Here is a 21,260-nt window from a genome sequence, read left to right as displayed (position 1 = left end):
GTAATTTTCCCTGTTTTTATGAAGCAGGACCAAACTATAAAAAAAAAACTGTAATATTTTTATAGATAAGATCAAAACATTTCGCAAAGGTTTAAATTTTTACATTACAAATCAGACCAATAGCTCCCGAGATATCATCAGTTTAAAAATTCAGGCAGTTTGGTGACACTTAGATAAATTCATTTAAATCGATTTGAATTCTTCTTTTGCTTTCAAAATAGGTTTAAATGATTTTCTTATCCAGGTTTTTATATTTTCCGAAAAAAAATGTGTATTTTTTAGTCTCCTACACGAAAAAAAAAACAATTGTCGAAATCGTGAATTGTGTTCATAAATTTGAGAACCACGAAGGAATATATTCACGTTTACAGTGCAAATGCACCATACTCATGAATACATTTCTTCGTGGTTCTCAATTTCATGAACACAATTCACGATTACGGGAATTGTTTTTTTCTGTGTAGAAAAATATAAAAAATCGTAAATTTTAAAATACGTATTTTGGGAATTCAACTTTTTTCTTAATTTAATTTTTTTTTCAAAAAAGTTCTAGTTATAAATTTGTCGAAAACACCAAAACGATCAGAAAATTGTATAGAAAAAAATCAACGATGCAAAATGACTTTTTTTTACATATGGAATGCATGGACAAAATTTCATCCAAATATATAAATGAAAATTAAAAAAAATGCGAAATCCAGGGTTGTTACGGACGGCGCGGATCTGGCGCGGATTTGCTGGCTAATTTGGCAAAGGCGCGGATTTCGAAAAATGAAGATAAAGATTATGTAGAAATTATTTTTTATATGTTTCTTGTCATTTCTTAACATCTCCGGCTCTGAATATTTAATTTCTTTTGAGTTTTGAGTAATGATTTTTAACCTTATTTATTTTTAATTTTATACTGGATTTATTCAATTTTAAATTTTATGAATCAAATATAACAAACTTTTCCCTAAGATATAGACATTAGAATGTGTAACAAAAACTATTATTTTGGCTTGTTCTGGTGGGCGCCAAATATGAGCTTGATTGGACGTAACAGAAGCTGGCCTCCACTTAAAAATTTTGGAATGGAATTTAATGGGCAGAAATATTTTTTTTTAAATTTAAACATTCTTGGCGATAATAAAAAGATCAGAACATACCAAATTCAAAGCTTCAGAAATTTAAAAATTCGAAAAAAAATGTTTTAATAGTTTTTATAAGAACAAAAAAAAAATCAAAATATTTACCTATTAATTTTTTTTCGAAATTTCTAAATCGTAATTTAAAAAATCTGAAATTTCGAAATTCAAAATTTTAGCAATCTAAAATTCAAAATACAAAAAATTTGGGTAATCGAAAATTTGAAGATTAAAAAAAAATCAAAATTTAAAAACTAAAAAATATCAAATTCAAAACAATATACAGAATAATTTCTCAAATCTAAAATGATTTTAGTATCCTTAAGCTTTTAAATTCTAAAATTCTTAAATTCTACAATCCTAAATTCTTTTATTCTTAAATTGTTTATTTCTTAAATTCTAAAATTTTAAAATTCTAAAATTCTAAAATTCTAAAATTCTAAAATTCTAAAATTCTAAAATTCTAAAATTCTAAAATTCTAAAATTCTAAAATTCTAAAATTCTAAAATTCTAAAATTCTAAAATTCTAAAATTCTAAAATTCTAAAATTCTAAAATTCTAAAGTTCTAAAATTCTAAAATTCTTAAATTCTTAAATTCTTAAATTCTTAAATTCTTAAATTCTAAAATTCTAAAATTCTAAAATTCTAAAATTCTAAAATTCTAAAATTCTAAAATTCTAAAATTCTAAAATTCTAAAATTCTAAAATTCTAAAATTCTAAAATTCTAAAATTCTTAAATTCTTAAATTCTTAAATTCTTAAATTCTTAAATTCTTAAATTCTTAAATTCTTAAATTCTTAAATTCTAAAATTCTAAAATTCTAAAATTCTAAAATTCTAAAATTCTAAAATTCTAAAATTCTAAAATTCTAAAATTCTAAAATTCTAAAATTCTAAAATTCTAAAATTCTAAAATTCTAAAATTCTAAAATTCTAAAATTCTGAAATTCTAAAATTCTAAAATTCTAAAATTCTAAAATTCTAAAAATTCTAAAATTCTTAAATTCTAAAATTTCCGAAATTCTAAAATTATAAAATTATAAAATTCTAGAATTCTAAAATTCTAAAATTCTAAATTTCTAAAATTTTTAAATTTAAAATTCTAAAATTCATTAATTCTTAAAATTCTTAAATTCTTAAATTCTTAAATTCTTAAATTCTTAAATTCTTAAATTCTTAAATTCTTAAATTCTTAAATTCTTAAATTCTTAAATTCTTAAATTCTTAAATTCTTAAATTCTTAAATTCTTAAATTCTTAAAATCGTAAATTCTTAAATGTTTTTATTTTTAAATTCTTAAATTCTTGAATTCCTCAATTTTTGTTAGAGATTTTGAAATTATGAGAAGACATTATTTTAAATATCAGAAATTACATTTCTTTCGGAGTGAAATTTTAGCGAGGATTTTGGATTACAAACTGTTAAAAAAATTTTAGATTTTGAATATTTAGACTTTCGAATTTTTTTTTTTTCATATTATTATTTTAGATTTTATTTTAATTTTGAGGTTATATTTTTGAAGTTATTATTTTGGAGATTTTTTTTTCATGACCCTTGCCTTGACCGTCTCTTGAGGATTTTTTTTTAAATGGATTTATTGCTTTCATTCTTTTGGAGCCTTTAACCAGAAAATGAGTTTTTTTTTATCAAATACTTTCTGAATTAGTTTTTCTTCATTAAAAAATAAATTTCTTAACGCAGTCGCTTAGCATTCGCCAGCCAAAACGGACGCTTTTTGCGTTTCGTGCTCTGTTCGCTTAACATTGTGAGACGGTTACGACCCTAGGTCGTTGCTTATTCGTGTTCGGAACCAGCTAATAAAGCTCATCTACGATGCCAAGTTATCGACAAAATTCCCTGGTAGTCGATTTGAACGTGCTACCATCGATTCCAGACATCGAAACGATTCGAAAGTTTCTTACCAAGGATGTGGCACTTGATTTCTCCAAAGTGCGCAACCTGCAATTGAACATTTCGATGAATCAAGTGATCATCGAAATGGCCACGCCGGATCAAGCTGCTGAAATTGCTGGCACCCACAGTGCTAAACACTGTATCATCTACGAGAAGAAGAAGTTCTACATTCCACTTTACGTGGAGGACGATTCAACGCCGGTGAAGGTCCATGATCTGCCACCCAACATGCCTAATCATCTGATTGCTGAGCAATTGCAACAATACGGCAAGGTCACGTCGATCCACGATGAGGTTTGGCGTGACTTTTTTCCTGGCATCCCAAATGGTGTCAGAGTTGTCCGGATTAAGCTCGAAAAGCCGATTCCGTCGTTTTTGAAAATCGATGGTCTTTTGGCTTACATTGTGTATCCCAACCAGAAGAAGACATGCCGCCATTGCTCCCGAAAATTGCACCCTGGACAAAAATGCACTTCTACAAAGACGAAGGTGACAACAAGCTGCACTACTCCACTAGATGCAGACCAAACGAAGATCGTGAACAACAAAGAAGCTCCAATCACCACCACATTGTACTCATCATCCAACTACACACCAATACGCGATATTGAAGCTGACCACTGTAACTACAAAGAACAACGCGAGAAACAACAAATACAGCAACAATTTATCACCAGCCCAGCAAAGACAATTGCTAACAAATTGGTGGCAAACGAGTGGACTATACAAAAACCGAAACCGAAGAGGAGATTGACGAAAATAGTTTGACGTGGGACTACGTCTCAGTTGAATTCAAGTGACAAACTTTGTAAAAATAAACACTTGGCCGAAATATGTCTAACAAAGGCCAGTTAGCTAAATAAAAAAAAAAAAAAAAAAAAAATAAATTTCTTAAATGTTGGTCGCGATATTTTTTTATAAAGCGTAGATTTTGCGCGGTTTCGGATTTTAGGTCGGCGCGGATTTTTTTTCGACTCTCCCGTAACAACCCTGGAAATCGTAGAGAGCCACATTCTTGTTACAGTGATCAAGACAGAAACATTTGCTAGTAGAATTGAGTGAACTTTACGAAAAATTTCATCGGCGTGCCTTCCAAGCTTCAATGATATTGGAAGGACAATTGTTTACCGACGTCATTTTAGTTAAATTTGAATATGTGATTGCCTTTTAAATTAAAAAAATGCCTTTTTTATATTTATTAACCGCCATTTTGGTCGCCATCTTGACTTTAATTTTTTTAAATCATTTTAGATTAGTCAATGGGTCATATTTAAGCTCGACCATAAGAAAGACGAAAAAAAATATTTTTTTCCTAATTCGATTATCCGAAGTGATTTTTTCCAAGGTCTTCGGATAATCGAGTCTGAACTGTATTTTTTTCAGATTTTTTTACGAGAGGTTTCAAAACTGCGAAATGCAAGACGCTTGTAAAACAACGAGTTCATGGTTGTACCAGGAAAAACTAAACTTTGCTGCCTAATGCCTAACCTAATGCAACACTCAGCTTGAACTTTCTCCGTTTAAAATTTGTCTAACCCGCGCAAGCAAGTTTAGCTGCGGCAGTGAAAACTAATTTTCAATCAAAGCGCGCGCACATAAACAATAACCAACTGCCAATTAATCATATTGATTAGTGGACGGGGCCTTTCCCGATCATTGCGGTTTCGCATCGAAGGGTTGCGGTTGAAATTTTGGGTGGTTATACCACGTGTGCAACGCCACTTGATTGACGTTGAATTGTTTAATTTTTTTCGAGGTATTTTTAGTGGTTGTTTGGTACTAATTTCTTTCTCTTTTTCTCTCTTTTTTTTGCAGGAGGTTACGTGTTGATGAACGGGGACGCTGGTAAGATGGCCACAACGGCTGCGGTTTATCCGGCCGGCGCGGAGGCCATCATCACCGGTGGGATGGCTGGGTTGACGCTGGTCGGACCCCATCCGCCCCAGGCCACACACCTCACGGTCGTTCCGGCGATTCCTACGGCCGTTCCCGTCGTGGCGGCGGCGACGGCCACCAACGATTACACCGTCATGAACGGCGGCACCATCAGCAGCAGCAGCAACAACACCTCCACCATCACCGCAAACAGCAGCAATAACAACAACAATCACAACAACAGCAGTAACGAGCCGGCCGCCGGTGATTACTACGGGGACGCTTCCGCTTCGTCAACGGTGGTTACCACAAACAACAGCAGCAGCGCAGTGAACAATAACAACAGCAGCAGCAGCAGCCCACAGAACCAGAGCAGCACGGGTGCTATCGCCGGAGCCCAAGTCAACGCCACCACCAGTACCACCAGTGATAGCAGTAGTACCGATTACAGCGGTATGCCTTTAGATCAGCTGAAGCAGCAGCTGCAGACGCAGCTCGATTACTATTTTTCGAGGTAAGCTTCTTGTTTGCGTCAGTTCTAGAATGACTCAGCGCTCAACTTTCAATCGTTGCGTTGCGTGCTTCTTTTGCGTAATGCTGTTCCACTCCCCAATCATCATCATCTGGTTGCATCGCTAAACAGGACGGACGAGCAGTTGATTACCCTCATTTGCCAACCGGCCATTTTCGCTCATTTGAGCAGGTATCCTTTCCTCAGATTACACACCCATCATAAAGCGGAGAGCTTAAACTCCAAAAATTATCACCTTATCGAACACGAGTTTCGAGTTTGCCCCTCCGAGCGCGGCGCGCGTAGAATTACATAACCACGGAAGAAGGGTATAATTCTATACCACGTGAAAAGCAGTCCGCTGCATCTTGCAGTTGGTGGTTGGGTTGTGAGGCTCCCCAAGTCGGGGCTGTGCACGATAAAAGCCTGTAATTGGTCAGAATGATGCGAGACTTGTTTACTTCAAACAGTTCTCCCCTCGGAGTTTGACCCACTCGCCCAGATATTGATCAGCGCTTGTCTTGTTGCACTTGTTGGCGGAGTTCAACCACTTTTTACCGGTAAACGCTTTGGACAGGTTGTAATTTTGACGCGTTGCTCGTTCTAATACTGCCGTCGCCGCCGCCTTGAGGAGGAGTTGTGTAATCTCTTTCTTCAGTTTCACCCTGGGAAGGAATGCGGTGCGCCACCGGCTTTAGTAGTAGATAATCGGAGAGAGAGAGAGAGCGTGGAGTTGGGGCGGCGATGACGGTGACGCTGGGAAATTTTTGTCATTAAGTTTTGCGATGCACGGGGAATAGGGTGGGGGAGGGTGGTTGGACGGTGAGAAACAGTGCAACTGGCTCTGTCACATTGGCGGAGTGCCGGTGGCGGTGATGCAGATTACATTCCTTTGAGCGCGTCATCAATAAGCTAATTCATATAAACGGGGGTGTGGGTGTTCCCTCGAGACAAACACGTGGATGATACAACTTTGCGAATATCAAGAAAAGCTGTGGTAGATGGAGTTGAATAAAAAAAACTAAATTAAACGAACTATGTGGCGGTCTATGTTTATATAAAATTGGTTATAATTAGGAACAATTTCTCTTATTTGAACACCACTTAAAAGTTTTTAAACTCATATTTTTCAGTCTCCTAGTTTCCTCTGAAATTTCAAAAATGATTTTTTTTTTAAACAAAATTAAAAAAAAAACACATATCGTTGTACAACCGGTCGTTAATTAAACTATCACCCGAATGTAAATCTGAGCATTTCAAATTACTTAACTTGGAAAGTCTTACCAAAATATCAAAAATAGCCTACGAGATTTTGGAAAACATCATATCCTCTTCCCCGATTAAACTTTAACATTTATCGACTTTATCGATTTATTCAGAATGTAAATAAGAATTCGTAGAACATTTCCTCCAAATATCTGCATTTCCAAAGTTTTTTTTAAGGTCCAAAAACTCGAAATCGATGAAAATGCATATGGGGCAGTATAAACATATGAAAGACAATAGCTTATAGGTGCTTAAGGTATTGTCTTTCATATTTTTGTAGAAATAAACGTAAAATTAAATTAAATATTTTTTTTTTTTCAAAATCCTAGATTTAAGTTTGGGTGCCATTCGATTATTCGATTCTTTTTAACATTCCAACGCCCAAGGCTCCAAAAAAGGTGGAACGGTAACTTCAACTCGCTGGTTCTCGGGCATAACTCAACCAATCAAAATGATGCTTCTTTCCAGTGATGTGTTAGGATGTCTAAATGATTCTAGAACTTTGCAGAACTTAATTTGATCAAATCTGTAATTTTTGCGATCAAAAACATCGTTCCAACTTTTTTTTTCGCGTGTAAAAAAATTCGCCAAAAATTGAACGGAAGGAGTTTTTTTAAAAAAGGTGGAACGATGTTTTCGGTCGCAGAAATTACAAATTTTTTCAAATCAAGTTCTGCAAAATTTTAAGATCATAGCGTTCCAGTGTTAATGAGCAATCGAAAATAAGCGGCTCCTAAAAAAGATTTTTTTAAATTTTTCAAATATGTAGACCAAAAAAATTAAAACAGCCGCACAATTTTTTTTTAGCTTTTTTGTCAAATTTTTGAAAAAGAGCTAAAGAGCCGCTCTTTTTAAAAAGCAAACAAAAATTAGCGGCTCCTAAAAAAGAGCGGTTTTGCCCACCTCTTGTTTTCAAGGGTATTTTTTCCGTTTTTTTTTCAAATATGTAGTCCAATAAAAAAAACCTAAAAAATTTGCTCCATTTTTTGAAATATCTTTTTTATCAAAATTTTAAAAAAGAGTGAAAGAGCCGTTCAAAAGAGCCGCTCTTTTTAATGAGCGAACGAAAATGAGCTGCTCCTAAAAAAGAGCGGTTTTGCCCACCTCCCACCACAAAAAATTTTTTCAATAATCAAGTAAGTAACAATAACTTAAAACAGGGTTCTCAGATGTAAACTTCTTTAGAAAGGTCGGATGATGGATCCGGACACAGTTTCTATACAGATACGGATAATTTTGAAAAGCTGAGAAAATTAACAGATACAGAAAATTCTCTATATTTTGCTTTATTGAACTTTGTTGATACGACCCATAGTTGCTGAAATATTGCCAAGCAAAGGTTAAAAAACAGGAAAATTGATGTTTTCTAAGTCTCACCCAAACAACCCACCATTTTCGAATGTCGATATCTCAGCAACTATAGGACCGATTTACAATGTTTCGTGAAATTTTCTGATATTTTCGAAAAAAATATTTTCAGAAATTTAAAATCAAGACTAACATTTCAAACGGGCCAAACATTCAATACTACGCCCATTTTAAATGTTAGTCTTGATTTAATTTTTTTGAAAATATTGTATTCGAAAAGATCGGAAAATTTTACGAATGTTTCATATTTTAACATTGTAAATCGGATTTATAGTTGCTGAGATATCGACATTAGAAAATGGTGGGTTGTTTGGGTAAGATTTAGAAAACATCAATTTTCCTGTTTTTTAACCTCTGCATGGCAATATTTCAGCAACTATGGGTCGTATCAACAAAGTTCAAAGGTGGGCAAACATGGGCACTAATTAAAAAAATGATAAACTGCGACTATTTTCAAAAAAGTTACCTAAAAGAGTTATAACTTGAAAACGGTGCACTTTATCAAAAATTCACTAAAGTACTTTTTGATTGCAAATTCGATTTTACATCGAAAAATGAAGTTGAAAATTTTTGCGACCAATATTCGATTTTTTTAAAAAATCTGTATTGATTCAAAAAATTATAACTCGGTCAAAGATTTTTTGTCCAATCTGGAAATTTCTGAAAAGTTGGCATTTTATGTCCTCTAAAACATATCAAAAAATAAAAAAAAATAAAAATAGTGTTTTTTTTTTGCAAATCAAGTTTTACTGACAAAAAGTTAAATTAAAAATCACCAATTTATTTTTACCGTGTATCATTTTTTTTTCAGTGTAGTCCATATCCATACCTACAACTTTGCCGAAGACACCAAATCGATGAAAAAATTCCTTCAAAAGATACAGATTTTTGAATTTTCACATATCATTTTTGTATGGACAGCTGCTAAATTTGTATGGAAATTTATATGGACAAACTAATGATGCAAAATGGGGCATTCTTTGGGCATACCGAAGGCACCAAAAAAGTTTCAGCCGGATTAAAAAATACAAAAAAAAAATCGAATGACCGAAATCTCAGAGAATTGCTCACACACGAAGTTGACACGAGAGAATGCCGAGCTCAACACTCAAACAGCCGGGCGACACGACGACACATGCTCTTTCTCTCTTTTCTCTTTCCTGCTTGTGTGGGTAAGTGTGGTGACAGCAATCATTCGAATGCAGTCATGGCTCAAGTGAGCTCTGCGCGGTTGGAAGAGGTGGAGAGAGTCAAATGACTGTGTGAGTGGTGACTTTTCGTTGCGCTCATTCGTTCGAAATTGTGTGAGCGTGAGCAGGGTATCACAGTCAGACGGATACAGTGGAAACGAAGGACGAGCACAAAAAAAAATCGATTGATCATAAGCATTGCCAAAATGCCTTCTTTGGTCATTGAATATTCAGAGTAAAACTGTGCAAGGGAAATGAATGCATTTTGTTCAATAGTTTGCGAAAATGGGTATTAGAGGGTTAAGAGGCAGTGTTAAGTTAATTGGGATAAAACGACCAAACATTACTCAGATACTATTCCGACAACTTGCAAAAATTTACAAACATACAAAAAAAAATCCTTTTTTCCCTTCGCAGAGAAAATCTAGCCAACGACACATATCTGCTATCCCAGATGGACAACGACCAGTACGTGCCGATCTGGACGGTGGCCAACTTCAACCTGGTGAAGAAACTCACCAAGGACCTCAAGCTGATCACGGACGTGCTGCGCGAGTCGCCGAACGTCCAGGTCGACGAGGAGGGCCTCAAGGTGCGCCCGAACCACAAGCGGTGCATCGTGATCCTGCGCGAGATCCCGGACAACACCCCGATCGAGGAGGTTAAGGTGCGCTTTGTAATTTTTGGCTTTCGGTGCGGGGGTGTTTTAATTCGTGTTTGGTTTGTTGCAGAACTTGTTCCAAGGTGAAAACTGTCCCCGGTTTATCTCGTGCGAATTTGCTCACAACAACTCCTGGTACATCATGTTCGAGTCGGACGACGACGCACAGCGGGCGTTCCGATATCTGCGCGAGGAGGTTAAGGAATTTCAGGTGAGATTTTTTTTGGGGGGTTCAACCGGTCTAGATTGAGTGACACTGACGCTTTCGATGTTTTTCTCGCAGGGAAAGCCAATTATGGCGCGAATAAAGGCCAAACCGATGAACAGGCTTCCGATCCCGTCCGGGGTGCCGCTGAAGAACGGCTTCCGGACGACGCCACCGCCGGCCACGGGGACTGCGGTGGCCGTTCCGCCGGGTGCCCCAGCAGCTGCCGTGGCGGTTGCGACTGCCGCGGCGGCTGCGGCCGGTGCTGCGGTGTACGATCCGACGCAGGCGGCAGCCGCGGCCGCTGCCTTCCCCGGCCAGCAGCGATACATTGCCTTGCAGCACAACCCGGGCGCGCTACCGCAGGGTGCGGCCGTTCCGGCCTACAACGCGCAGCTTCACATGTTTGTGAGTACTGCCGGCAAATGCGCAGTTTCAAATCGAAATCTCTAAACTAAAATATTTGTGTTTTGTAGCCATTCCAGCAGCAATTTTATCCCGGCATAATGCAACCGTGGCCAGCGGCGCCCCCGCCGGCACAAAACTACTACGACCTGAGCACGTTCGTCACGAGCAACGGGTTGGCGCCGCAGGTTACGTTCGCCACGACCAAGCAACAAAACGGTCGGTACAACGTTCAGGGTGGTGGAGTGACCGGAGCTCACCGTGGAGGTAACATCCGGAGCAAACGACAGCCGAATCCTTCGATACCGGGCGCCAGCAATGAGCACCGAGCCGGTGGTGGAGCTCCTGCTGGAGGAGCGAACGGCAGTCAGACGTCGGTTGGGGCCAACGAGCGGGTATCGAATCAGCAACAACCGCCGCACTACCAACAGCAGCAGCAGCAACAACAATCACAATCACACTACCAGCCGCAAGCGGGTGGCGGTGGCAAGGGAGGTGCCTCCCTGCTGGGTCACGGAGGCAAGTCGTCCTACCACAAGGATGCAACTATTGTGCCACATTATCAACATTACCAGCCACAGCAGCAGCAGCAGCAGCATTACAGCAGCAATCACCAGCAGCCGTCGTCGGTGCCGCATCATCACCATCAATCGCAACAGCAAGGTGACGAAACTACGACGAACGTCAGCATGCGCTCGAACAGTAACGCCGATCACTACCAGCAACAGCAACAAGCGGACGATGGAAACAGTGGCTACAGCAGCTTGCCGTACAACAGCGGACGGAACAAGGACCTGTCCAGTGGTCCGTGGGCATCGAACCAGTCGAGGCGCCACACGCGACGAAGAAAAGACGACATGGACAGCGGCGGTGGCACTCTGTACACTAACACAAGCATCCGAACGAGCAACATGAGCTACACTAGTAATAGTAATAATCTTAGCAGTAGTATGAACAACGGTGCAAACATAAAAGTTATAAACACAACTAGTCTCAATCAATTGATACCGTCGTCCACCGGGGGCGGCGGCGGCGGACCTCCGCACGGTCGTGGACCACGCGGCGGGGCCGGAAACAGCGAATCCCTTCACAGTACAGCGTCGGGAAACGCGATTGCGTCGATGGGTGGCGAAGCTGGCGGCGGTGGTAGTGGACACCACAGTCATCACAGTTCACACGGGGCTGGTGGCGGCGGTTACCATCCCCATCACCACCGGAGTGCGATCGCTACTGGGTTTCACCAGCAGCAGCAGCAGCAGCAACAACAACAGCAGCAACATTCGCACTCCCATCACCACCAGCAGCAACAGCATCTGCAACAGCAGCAGCAGCAACAGCAACAGCCGGCAGCTCAGCAGCAGTCTCATCTGCAGCAATCGTCGAACAGCGCCGCCGGCGGCTTCCAGCAGCAGCAGCAACAACAGCAGAATGCCGTCTCCACTCAATCGACGCAATTCGACCTCGAACAAGCTGCATTTCCGCCCCTTCCCGGCCACGATGACAATACCGGCGGGAGTAGTTTCGGCGGGCGCAACAAGCACCACCACTCGCGCGCCGATCACCAACACGGCGGCCAACATCAGTCGCATGCCCAGCAACATGCCACCGTATCGTCCGGTGGTAACCATGGTTCCTCTACTGATAACGCCTCGTCCGGCTATGCTGGGGCAGCCGCTGCCGCCGGCGCTGTTCCCGACGTTTCGGCCCATCCTCCGCCGGTAACGGCCTGGGGTGGCGAAAGTCGGCTAGCCGATGTCGTTAAAGGTAGGTTTGTTTCCGGGGGTTTCTCTATCATATTGTTGAAAAATTTCTTTCTCTCAATCCAGGAACCGCACCCGCAACGAATGCCTCATCGAAAGCGAAACCCAGCGTCAACACAACGTCCCCTCCGCCGTCGCAGCAGCTGCAGCAGCCAGCATCCCAAACCACCAACACCAGTGAGCTTAGTCAAAAAAACGCCACAGCTTCGGCAGCTGCCACTTGCGAGGTGAGCGCAGCCGCCGGACGTGACCAGCCGCCTTCTTCTTCAGCCGTCGAATCTGGCACCAGCACCAGCAGCAAGAGCAACGAATCTGCTTCAACGGCCACCACTATCAGCAGCAGCAGCAGCAACAATAACTCTAGCAAAGTGAGTTGGAATAATGTTGTGTTGGAGTTTAGTTATTAATTTTTCGTCCCTTTTCTTCTCCTTCAGGTATCCACATCAACTTGCCACTCATCTGTGATAAAATGTACAACTAGTACGTCTGCAAGCGCCACTGCTGATAAATCCACAAAGACTGACGAGTCATTGCTACAAGCGAATGGCTCGGAATCGACGCCAGCGGTGTCCACCTCGGCCGCACCAGCTCGCAAGGCGGCAGCAGACTCGGCCAACAGTCCGCCGACGACGACGAACGCCGCCACGATGACCTCGACCGAGTACGTGCTGGCGGCGTCCGCGTCCACTTTGTCCTCCTCCTCTTCCGGCGGTCACACCAAGTCGTACACCAGCACCACCACAAGTGCGTCGACCGTGGCGGTGACGTCCGCGTCCACAATGACCGTACCGGTGTCGAAGGCCGAAAAGGGTGGCAAAACCCCCGGTGCCAAGCACCCCAAATCGCCAACCGTTCCTCCGACGGTGGCCGCTGCCGTCGCTTCGTCGTCGGGTTCTTCCCACCAGGTCGCCGCATCGGCATCGGCTGCGCAGCAAGCCTCGGCACCACCACCGTTTTCACTGCAAAATCATCCGCCGCTGGGTGGCGTTGCGGTTCCCATTCCGGAACCGCCCACCACGGCCCAGCAGCAATCTCAGGTACGCCTCAGCTACGCCCAGGTCGCGCAACACCTCAAGGAGCAACAGCTGAAGGAGAAGGAACACCACCCGGAAGGAGGCGCTGCTGCCAAAGCGACCACCGCAACCGTTGAGAAGGAGAACAACGGCTCGGCGCAGCAATCTGGGGGAGGTGGCGCCACCGTAGTCGCAAGTGCGGCAACCGCCGCGGCCAGTAGTGGCGCTGCCGCTGCTGCTGCCCACCAAAAGAAGAGGGATTCTCAGCCAATCTCAAGACTGTCTACGTCGTCGCAGCACAGTAACGACGGGTTTAGGGAACAAAGAGGTAAGTTTGATGGGGGGACGGGGAAGGGCGATGGCGACGACCTTGGTGTGATGTAAACTCAGACAGATGTTGGATACAGCGGGTGGGGTGAGGATGGTCTTTTCTCGGCGGCTCTATTATTAGATTATTGATTTCTCATTTGAATAAATAGATGGTCTGTCGGACGTGTGGGTGTCTCGAGGAAGCTCCCTTTCGTTATTTTATTCTATTGTTGATTCAGTTGTGCTAAATTGGTATCAGGGACTGACTTTTTCAATTCAATTATTTTGTATTCAATCACCATGTGTTTTAACAGATAAATTTGTGCATTGGGTAATTTGTTTTTTTTTTTCAAGATTCTTGAAATTTTTTAAGAATGCAAAATGATTTAGAAAAGAATAGTTGGTTGATGTTTTCATCACACTAATAATCCAAACACATTCTGATCATTTAAGGCTAATACGGAGATCGCAAAACTCCATATAAGATCGCTCAAAAAACGGCCAGGAAAAGGGTCACAAAAAGATTAATCGCGGTGCTTGTTTGCAATACCCAAGTAACCGCGAAGCACTAAATAGCAGCATTAAATCAGCATTATATTGGCATTTATTACCAGCAAATAATGCTTCAAAACATTTAATCAGCACTTTTTCCTTGAGAAATATTTCAAGTGGCGCACAGTGATGCCGATTTAATGCTTCGCCGAAAGCTCGAACTAAAACAAACTGCTTTATCGACGTCAAGGCTGGGGGAAAAAAAGAACAGCTGCTCCACTCATACTTGGTGGTGGGCCTCCTTTGTTTTTTTTTCTCCTGTTGCGTTTCATGTGTGAGTGTGACACTTTGATGTTATTCTTACATTTTTCTCGTCGATCTCCAGGATGCGCGCTTAAATTCTTAAATTTTTAAATTCTTAAATTCTTAAATTCTTCTAAGACTTTCATTCTGCTGTTTCAAGTTTCCGTTGTGATTTCGTTGGACGGAAATTATCGATTATCACTCAGCAAATTGCGGCCAGCCAGTCAAGTGCAGTACAATTAATTACGGGTTAAAAGGGACAAGCACTGACTAACGGCTAACGGAAACTGCTTTTCCGAGGAGTGCTTGGTCCACGGTTGGCAAAATTTCACAAAGTGTATCAGACTTCCGGAAAGCAGCTTTTTGCTTGTGAGAAAAGTCATTCAATTTACCAGAGAATATTTGATAATGTCCTTTGTGCTATGGGAATATGTTTTGAAAAATTTGACTTAATTACAGGCTGCAAAAAAAAAAGACTTCAATCAGCGAGAATTGAACCCAGTTCACGCAAAAATGAAACTGATGTACACTGGAAGAACTGCGCCTTAGCCCGTACGCTTACTAGAACGGTATGACGGGAGAAGGATTAAAGTCAATAAGAGCGTGCCTGGATGAAATGTTTCCCGTATCGATGGGTTTCTTTGTTGATAAACATCAAATAGGGGGATGGCGTCGCTATTTTTAGACCACGTTTTCCACTTTTTCTCATCGTAACCGACTACTTTATCGACTTCATTTTGCTGGGCGAGATAGGACGCCGTCTATTTTTAGACGATGACTTAGCACTTTTCCACTCTTGCACTTAAAAAAACCAGATGGCAGCACGATGTAACGCCACGTCCCAATGCTTTGAAGCACATTTTCAAGGTCGTAAATGGTGATTTAATGCCAGTTGTAATGCTGCAAAGTTTTGGTACTTTGAAGCATTCGCAAAGCTTATTTACTACTTCAAAACATTCCAGTGCTGAATTAGTACTGAATTAATACTTCAATTTAGTGCTTGTGGTTACTTGGGCTCACTAAAAAAAAAAATTGAATGCGTAAACATTAAAAAACCAGATATTCAAAAAAAAAATAAAAAATCAAAAATACATCCTATTCAAAAATTGAGAAAATTCAGAAAACTCAAACATTCAAAATTTAAATAATTGATATGAAAAAAAATCTGAAAATTATAAACTAGAAAATTGTGGAACTTATTCCTATTTTTTCATTCAGAAATTTAAAAACTCTTAATCTCAAAAAAAAAATACTCGAAAATTTAGGAATTTATAAATAAAAAAACGGATAATCATAAAATCAAAAATAAAAAAAAATCAAAATAAAATGCAATAAAATAAAACTATAATTTTCTAAAAATGTTCAATTGATTTTTTTAACCTCAATAAAAGTGAAATTATGAACAATTCAAATATTCTTAAAATTTCTAAATTCCAACATAAAAACTTAGGTAATCAAAAATACTTACATTAAAAAATGATTTTTTTTAGATTTTAAAATATTTTTTTTCTTCAGAAATTCAAAAATTAACAAAAAATTAAAGACTCGAATCAAATATAATTTATGAATTTAAGAATTTAAGAATATAAGAATTTAAGAATATAAGAATTTAAGAATTTAAGAACATAAGAATATAAGAATATAAGAATTTAAGAATTTAAGAATTTAAGAATTTAAGAATTTAAGAATTTAAGAATTTAAGAATTTAAGAATTTAAGAATTTAAGAATTTAAGAATTTAAGAATTTAAGAATTTAAGAATTTAAGAATTTAAGAATTTAAAAATTTAAGAATTAAGGAACTCCCTGGAGATGGAGCCACACGTTGCCGTCGTTTCAGGGCTATTTGCAAAGATGGTTTCCGATGTTGATAGAAATCACAGCTTTTATAATATGTAAAATTGCAAGCTATTGATTATTTTTATTTCAATCTCAATATTCTTGTTCGTAAAATCTGTTAGGAACAGATTTAAATCTGTTTGATAATAGGGAGGAATAGTTAGATTTTTTTGTAACTTTTTCTAGGTTGTTTAATACTAATAATTATTATTCCAGAGTCCAGTTATGTGTAAGCCAGTTTAGTAATGATATAAGAATCTCTGATTTCAATTGATATGTGGTATACTAACCATTCTGAATTGTCAAAAAATCCATAGAGTCTCGATCAATCAATAATGAAATGATATCGGACAAAATTCGTTAATCTGTTGAACTAACGGTTTTCGGATTATGGTTGTATCGACCATTGTTGCGAATCGAGGATCTACTGGAGTTTTGAAAATCAAATCGTGCTTGCCATTTCATTGGGGCACATAACTTTTTTAAACAGGAGTGTGTCCCTTTCACGTCTTGTGTGGACTGTCATTTTAGTGAAATGATACACTATTGTTTACAAGGGTTATGTGTCCTTTTGAAATGTTAGGCTCCAAATAGAGCCTAACATTTCAAGAGGACATACAGGTGTGAACAGGATTGCGTCTCTTTCACTCAAATGATAGTTTACATAGGGTGTGATAGGGATACACTCTTGTTTGCAAAGCTTGTGTGCCCTAATGAAATAGAAGGCACGAAATAGTCGTTTTAACAACGACTGTTCAACTTGTAAAATATGAACGTTTCGTTAATGTTTATTGTTTTTGGAAGCAGCAATACAGGTTTAAAAAATTGGTAAAGGAATGTTTGGTTTTGTAATTAAAATTTCGGGGAGTTGAGATTCAAGTTACTTTCAGACAGTTTAGTTGAGGTTGATTCAAGTTAGTTAGTTTTTCAGGAAAAAAGGCCTGAAGATTTATGTTCCCTTGACAAGTTAGTTTTCGGCTTTAATTTTCCAGTAAATTTATTTGATTTCCTTTAAATTTGAAATACATCATAGGTTCCCTTTGTATAAATCTCAAATTAGTTTTAGATTAAATCATAATTTCAGATTTCCTTTATTCAGTTTTAAAGTTAGATTAACGTAACTGCTCAAGTCATCCAAGTTCTTACTACTCACACCTACACTAATTTTCTTTCACCTTCCCCCTCCCGATCCCCTATATCTTCCGGTGGTGTTCATTTTGTATGCAATACTAGTTCGGCCACTACCCTTTTTTCCACAAGAAACCGGACTTGGACTGACTTGAGGCCGCGTCCCCCACCTTGCTCCGTAAAACGAAAACGAAAAACGAAAACGAACGAAGAATTTAAGAATTTAGGAATTTAGGAATTCAGGAATTTAAGAATTTAATAATTTAAGAATTTTGAGACTTTAAGATTTTTGAGAATTTAAAATTTTTGAGAATTAAAGATTTTTGAGAATTTAGGATTTTTGAGGATTTATGATTTTTGATAACTTATAATTTTTGAGAATTTTAGAATTTACAAATTTTAAAATTTTGTAATTTTTTTAATGTGTTCAATAGTAACCTGTTTTCTCGGAATTTGCAGAATAGTATTAGCTGTCAAAACGCTTATGCATGCGCCCTTTTCAAATATTACTCCAGAATTGTGGACAATCCTCTCAAAATGTTGTTTTGCTTGGTATCAAAAACTATGCTCAAAATGAAAACCTAAATAAATAAAGTAAAAAAAAAAAACAAAACGAACAAATTGGTATTGCCAAAGTCGAGATAAACAAGTGCAACCGCGACAATTCGCTGTGCGCTACGCATCTCAGTTTGCACACTTCACTCGCTGTTTCAACTCGAACTGAACCCTTTCCCTCTCTTTCTCTTCCGCAGACATTCGCACCAACGCCAACAACTCTGCCAACGCCCGCAGCAGCACCGCCGCCGCCGCCAAAGACATCCGACCATCGGCCTCGGGAGCTGCCGCTGCCGGTGCAACCACCTCCGCTACCTCCGGCACTTCCACCGGAACGGCATCGTCCGTCGGTCATCGTGGCGAAGCCAACAACAACAGTCTGAAGGGTCCGAACGCGTCGTCTGGCCGGACGGCACGGCCCCACCAGCTGAAGGACTACGTTCACGCGCCGCAGCCGCAGCAGGGTCCGCGTAGTCCCAAATGATGACGCTTAATCTGGATTTAAGGGTCGGCCGTGATGGTGGCGTCGTCGTCGTCGTCGTCGTCGGCCCACGTTGTTATTGTTGGTGAGCTGGAGGAGCGGGAGATGGTGCGTAGCTGAGGGTTCAGTGGGGTGGGGGAGGGTTCAAGTTGTGTTTTTGTTTGTTGTGTATATTGTTATCGTCGGGAGGGGGGCGAAGGGAAGGGACGTTGCGTGGGAGGATGATGGTTGTGCGCAGAAAAAGTTTAACTTTTTTCCTTTTTTTCGTTGATTTTTTGTGTTAAGTTGATAAGCAACAGCGGCACGCGCGTGTGGGTTTCAGAGAGTTGCGAAAGGGGGGATTTCGTTTGAGGAGGAGAATGGAAAGGAACGCGACGTTCCTTGCGGGGTGGGAATTTGGACAATGACTAAGGGCCTAGAGAGATCTCATGCAAACTCTACCGTCGGAATGTGTTGAAATTTTGACCAAAAGCGAGCGAATCCAGATTTGACGGAGCACAACTCCCAGTCCTATTGATTATTATTATTTTCTTTCTTTCTTTTTTGCATTAATTCTTGTGACAATTTTTAGGTGTAGAGATGCTGCGCTAGCGCAGACGTAATGACTTTCGCACGTGTTCTATTATTTAGGAGAAGGGTACGCAAGCAGAAATCATTAGCCAGAGAGAAAAAAAAAGCCTTTCCGTGAACATTTTGGACTAACTAAAACGAAAGCGCTGATAAAAATTTATTCAAACTTGGAGAAACGAAATTTGTGATGCTTTCTTTTGCTCAAGCTTTTCGTCTTATTTTCAAAAATAAAAGCAAACTGCCCTAGAGCTCAGCTATAACGTAAAAAAGGAATAAAAATCCCATTCATAATTTCCTCCGGAAATATTTACCCTTACTCTCAGGCAAACAGACGTAAATCCACCAATCACTCCTCACTAGTGCTATCTAGTTGTGAACAGCAGAAAATGTTTGATAGTGTGCTTAATTCAAGCAACTGTCAAACGCGTTGTGGTGAATTCAGAGTGCCGTGGTGAGTTAATTCAAATTGCCCGTTAAATTGCTGGTTGATGGATTTTAAAAGAGATTTACGTCTGCTTTTCTGTGCCTTATCCCTGAGACCACATCTTTTGTTGATGTTAAACTATGAAAAACAAGTGAAACAAAAAAAAATCCTAGTCTTCTATATTGTTTATACTTCCACGTCAAGTGGGTCAAATCTAAAGCAAAAAGAAAACTATTTAATCTGTGTTTATTTTCCTATTTTCCCTTATGCTATCATCACTATTATCATTATTATTTCTAATATATTCCAATCTTAAGCAGTCCTCCCTTCTTTCTATTATCGTAGTAGCTAACGAAACGAAGAGAGAACACGAAAATCGCATAACCACAATTACTTTTAAGTGCAAAACAATGCACAGAGACTATTGAAAACCCCCTCTAATATTTTCTGTTTGTTACAAAAAAAAATTTGTTGTTTATTGATAAAAAAAAACATGTTTATTGACTGGTGTGTCACAAACACACACACAGGCCGTGGGCACGGTTCCGAGGCCGCGTGAACCAATTCTATGAAAACTCACACTAACTAAATGAGGAAACAAAACAAAACAAAAAAAAACCTAAATAAGTCAAAGCATAGTGCGCAGCGAAGCGAGCCAATAATACTAGAGCGAGACAGAGAGAGCGCGAGAAGAGTAAATAATAAATTTAGAAAAGTAGCCGAAAAAACAACGCGAATGAGACTGGCTGTTGGTTGGTGCGAGAGTGAGAGAGTGCGAGCGCGAAGTGCGAACGAGACCGAGAGAGAGAGAGATGCAAAGCAAAACTACTATTTAGCTATTTTTTCTATTTAATTTAAGCAGTAGCCCGAGATATAACGAAAGCCGGCAGGAGTTTAGGAAGTGAAGAAATAATTTAAAGTAATACAAAACAAAAATGTGGTAATTTATTAGGATAACAAATGAAATTGACGGCTCTCCATCCCCTCCCTCTTTCTGTTCGGAGTAAAAGGCAGAACCATTTAGACTCACACACACTCGGAAGTACACAAAGTAGAGAGAAAACCAGAGAGAAAATTATATTTAACAGAAGTAAAAAAGCAAACCAATAAACGCAAATCCTCTATAGATAACCCCGTTTCGAAATAAAGCAAGTGTAGAAAAGTATAACCTCTTCCGGGACTAGGCAAGCGACAACCACGATCCAAAACAAACAAATTAAAAAAAACTTTTTCGTTCCTGGCGAAACAAATTTGCAAAAAAAAAAAAACAAGGCGATCTCCAACCCTCGAACCGCGCAGTTTAAAACGCAGAATTGTATACACTTAGCCCGTAAGAAAGAGCCAAATTTTCCAAATAATCCATGTTCTCGTAGCAAACAACTATATCTCGACGAGCGCGACAACTCACAAAACGCAAATGAGCAATTCTCTACAAAACCGGCCGATTTCGACCATTTTTATTTTTTGTATTTTTTGATTTGGCTCAAACTTTGTGGGGGCCTTTTCTATGACCAAAGAAGCCATTTTGCATCATTAGTTTGTCCATATAAATTTCCATACAAATTTGGCAGCTGTTCATACAAAAATGGTACGTAAATATTCGAAAATCTGTAACTTTTGAAGGAATTTTTGATCAATTTGGTGTCTTCGGCAAAGTTGTTATTGTTAAGGACTATTTAGAAAAATAGGTACACGGAAAAAATTTCCCGTTTTTATTAACTTTTTCACAAATTCCCAAAATATTTTTGATTTTCGAGATTTTTGATATGTTTTAGGGACAAAATCCGCAACTTTTGAGCTATAGAGAACATGGTCAATCTGCCGCCGAGTGATTTTGAAAAACTGGTGATTTTTGAAAAATCGA

At 39.3% G+C, this 21,260-nt stretch overlaps 1 protein-coding gene across 11 annotated transcripts in view; it reads left to right on the top strand.

Moving 5' to 3' along the window:
* LOC6041241 (la-related protein Larp4B) overlaps positions 1-20,815 on the top strand; it is an 85,935-nt gene extending 65,120 nt beyond the window's left edge. For all 11 annotated transcript variants that reach the window (XM_038262130.1, XM_038262141.1, XM_038262135.1 and 8 more), the window contains exons 3-10: positions 4,859-5,432; positions 9,671-9,920; positions 9,985-10,125; positions 10,198-10,527; positions 10,596-12,288; positions 12,351-12,652; positions 12,719-13,625; positions 18,119-20,815. In XM_038262130.1, coding sequence (XP_038118058.1) covers positions 4,859-5,432; positions 9,671-9,920; positions 9,985-10,125; positions 10,198-10,527; positions 10,596-12,288; positions 12,351-12,652; positions 12,719-13,625; positions 18,119-18,405 — 4,484 coding nt within the window. In that variant the 3' untranslated portion in view covers positions 18,406-20,815. The remainder of the gene's footprint in view (positions 1-4,858; positions 5,433-9,670; positions 9,921-9,984; positions 10,126-10,197; positions 10,528-10,595; positions 12,289-12,350; positions 12,653-12,718; positions 13,626-18,118) is intronic.
* Positions 20,816-21,260: the final 445 nt, after the last annotated feature.

The sequence above is a fragment of the Culex quinquefasciatus genome, chromosome 3, assembly GCF_015732765.1.
Source record: "Culex quinquefasciatus strain JHB chromosome 3, VPISU_Cqui_1.0_pri_paternal, whole genome shotgun sequence".
In the NCBI taxonomy this organism is placed as follows: Eukaryota; Metazoa; Arthropoda; class Insecta; order Diptera; family Culicidae; genus Culex; species Culex quinquefasciatus.
Note: the sequence above shows the minus strand (reverse complement) of the source record. Positions and strands in the feature narration are given on the sequence as shown.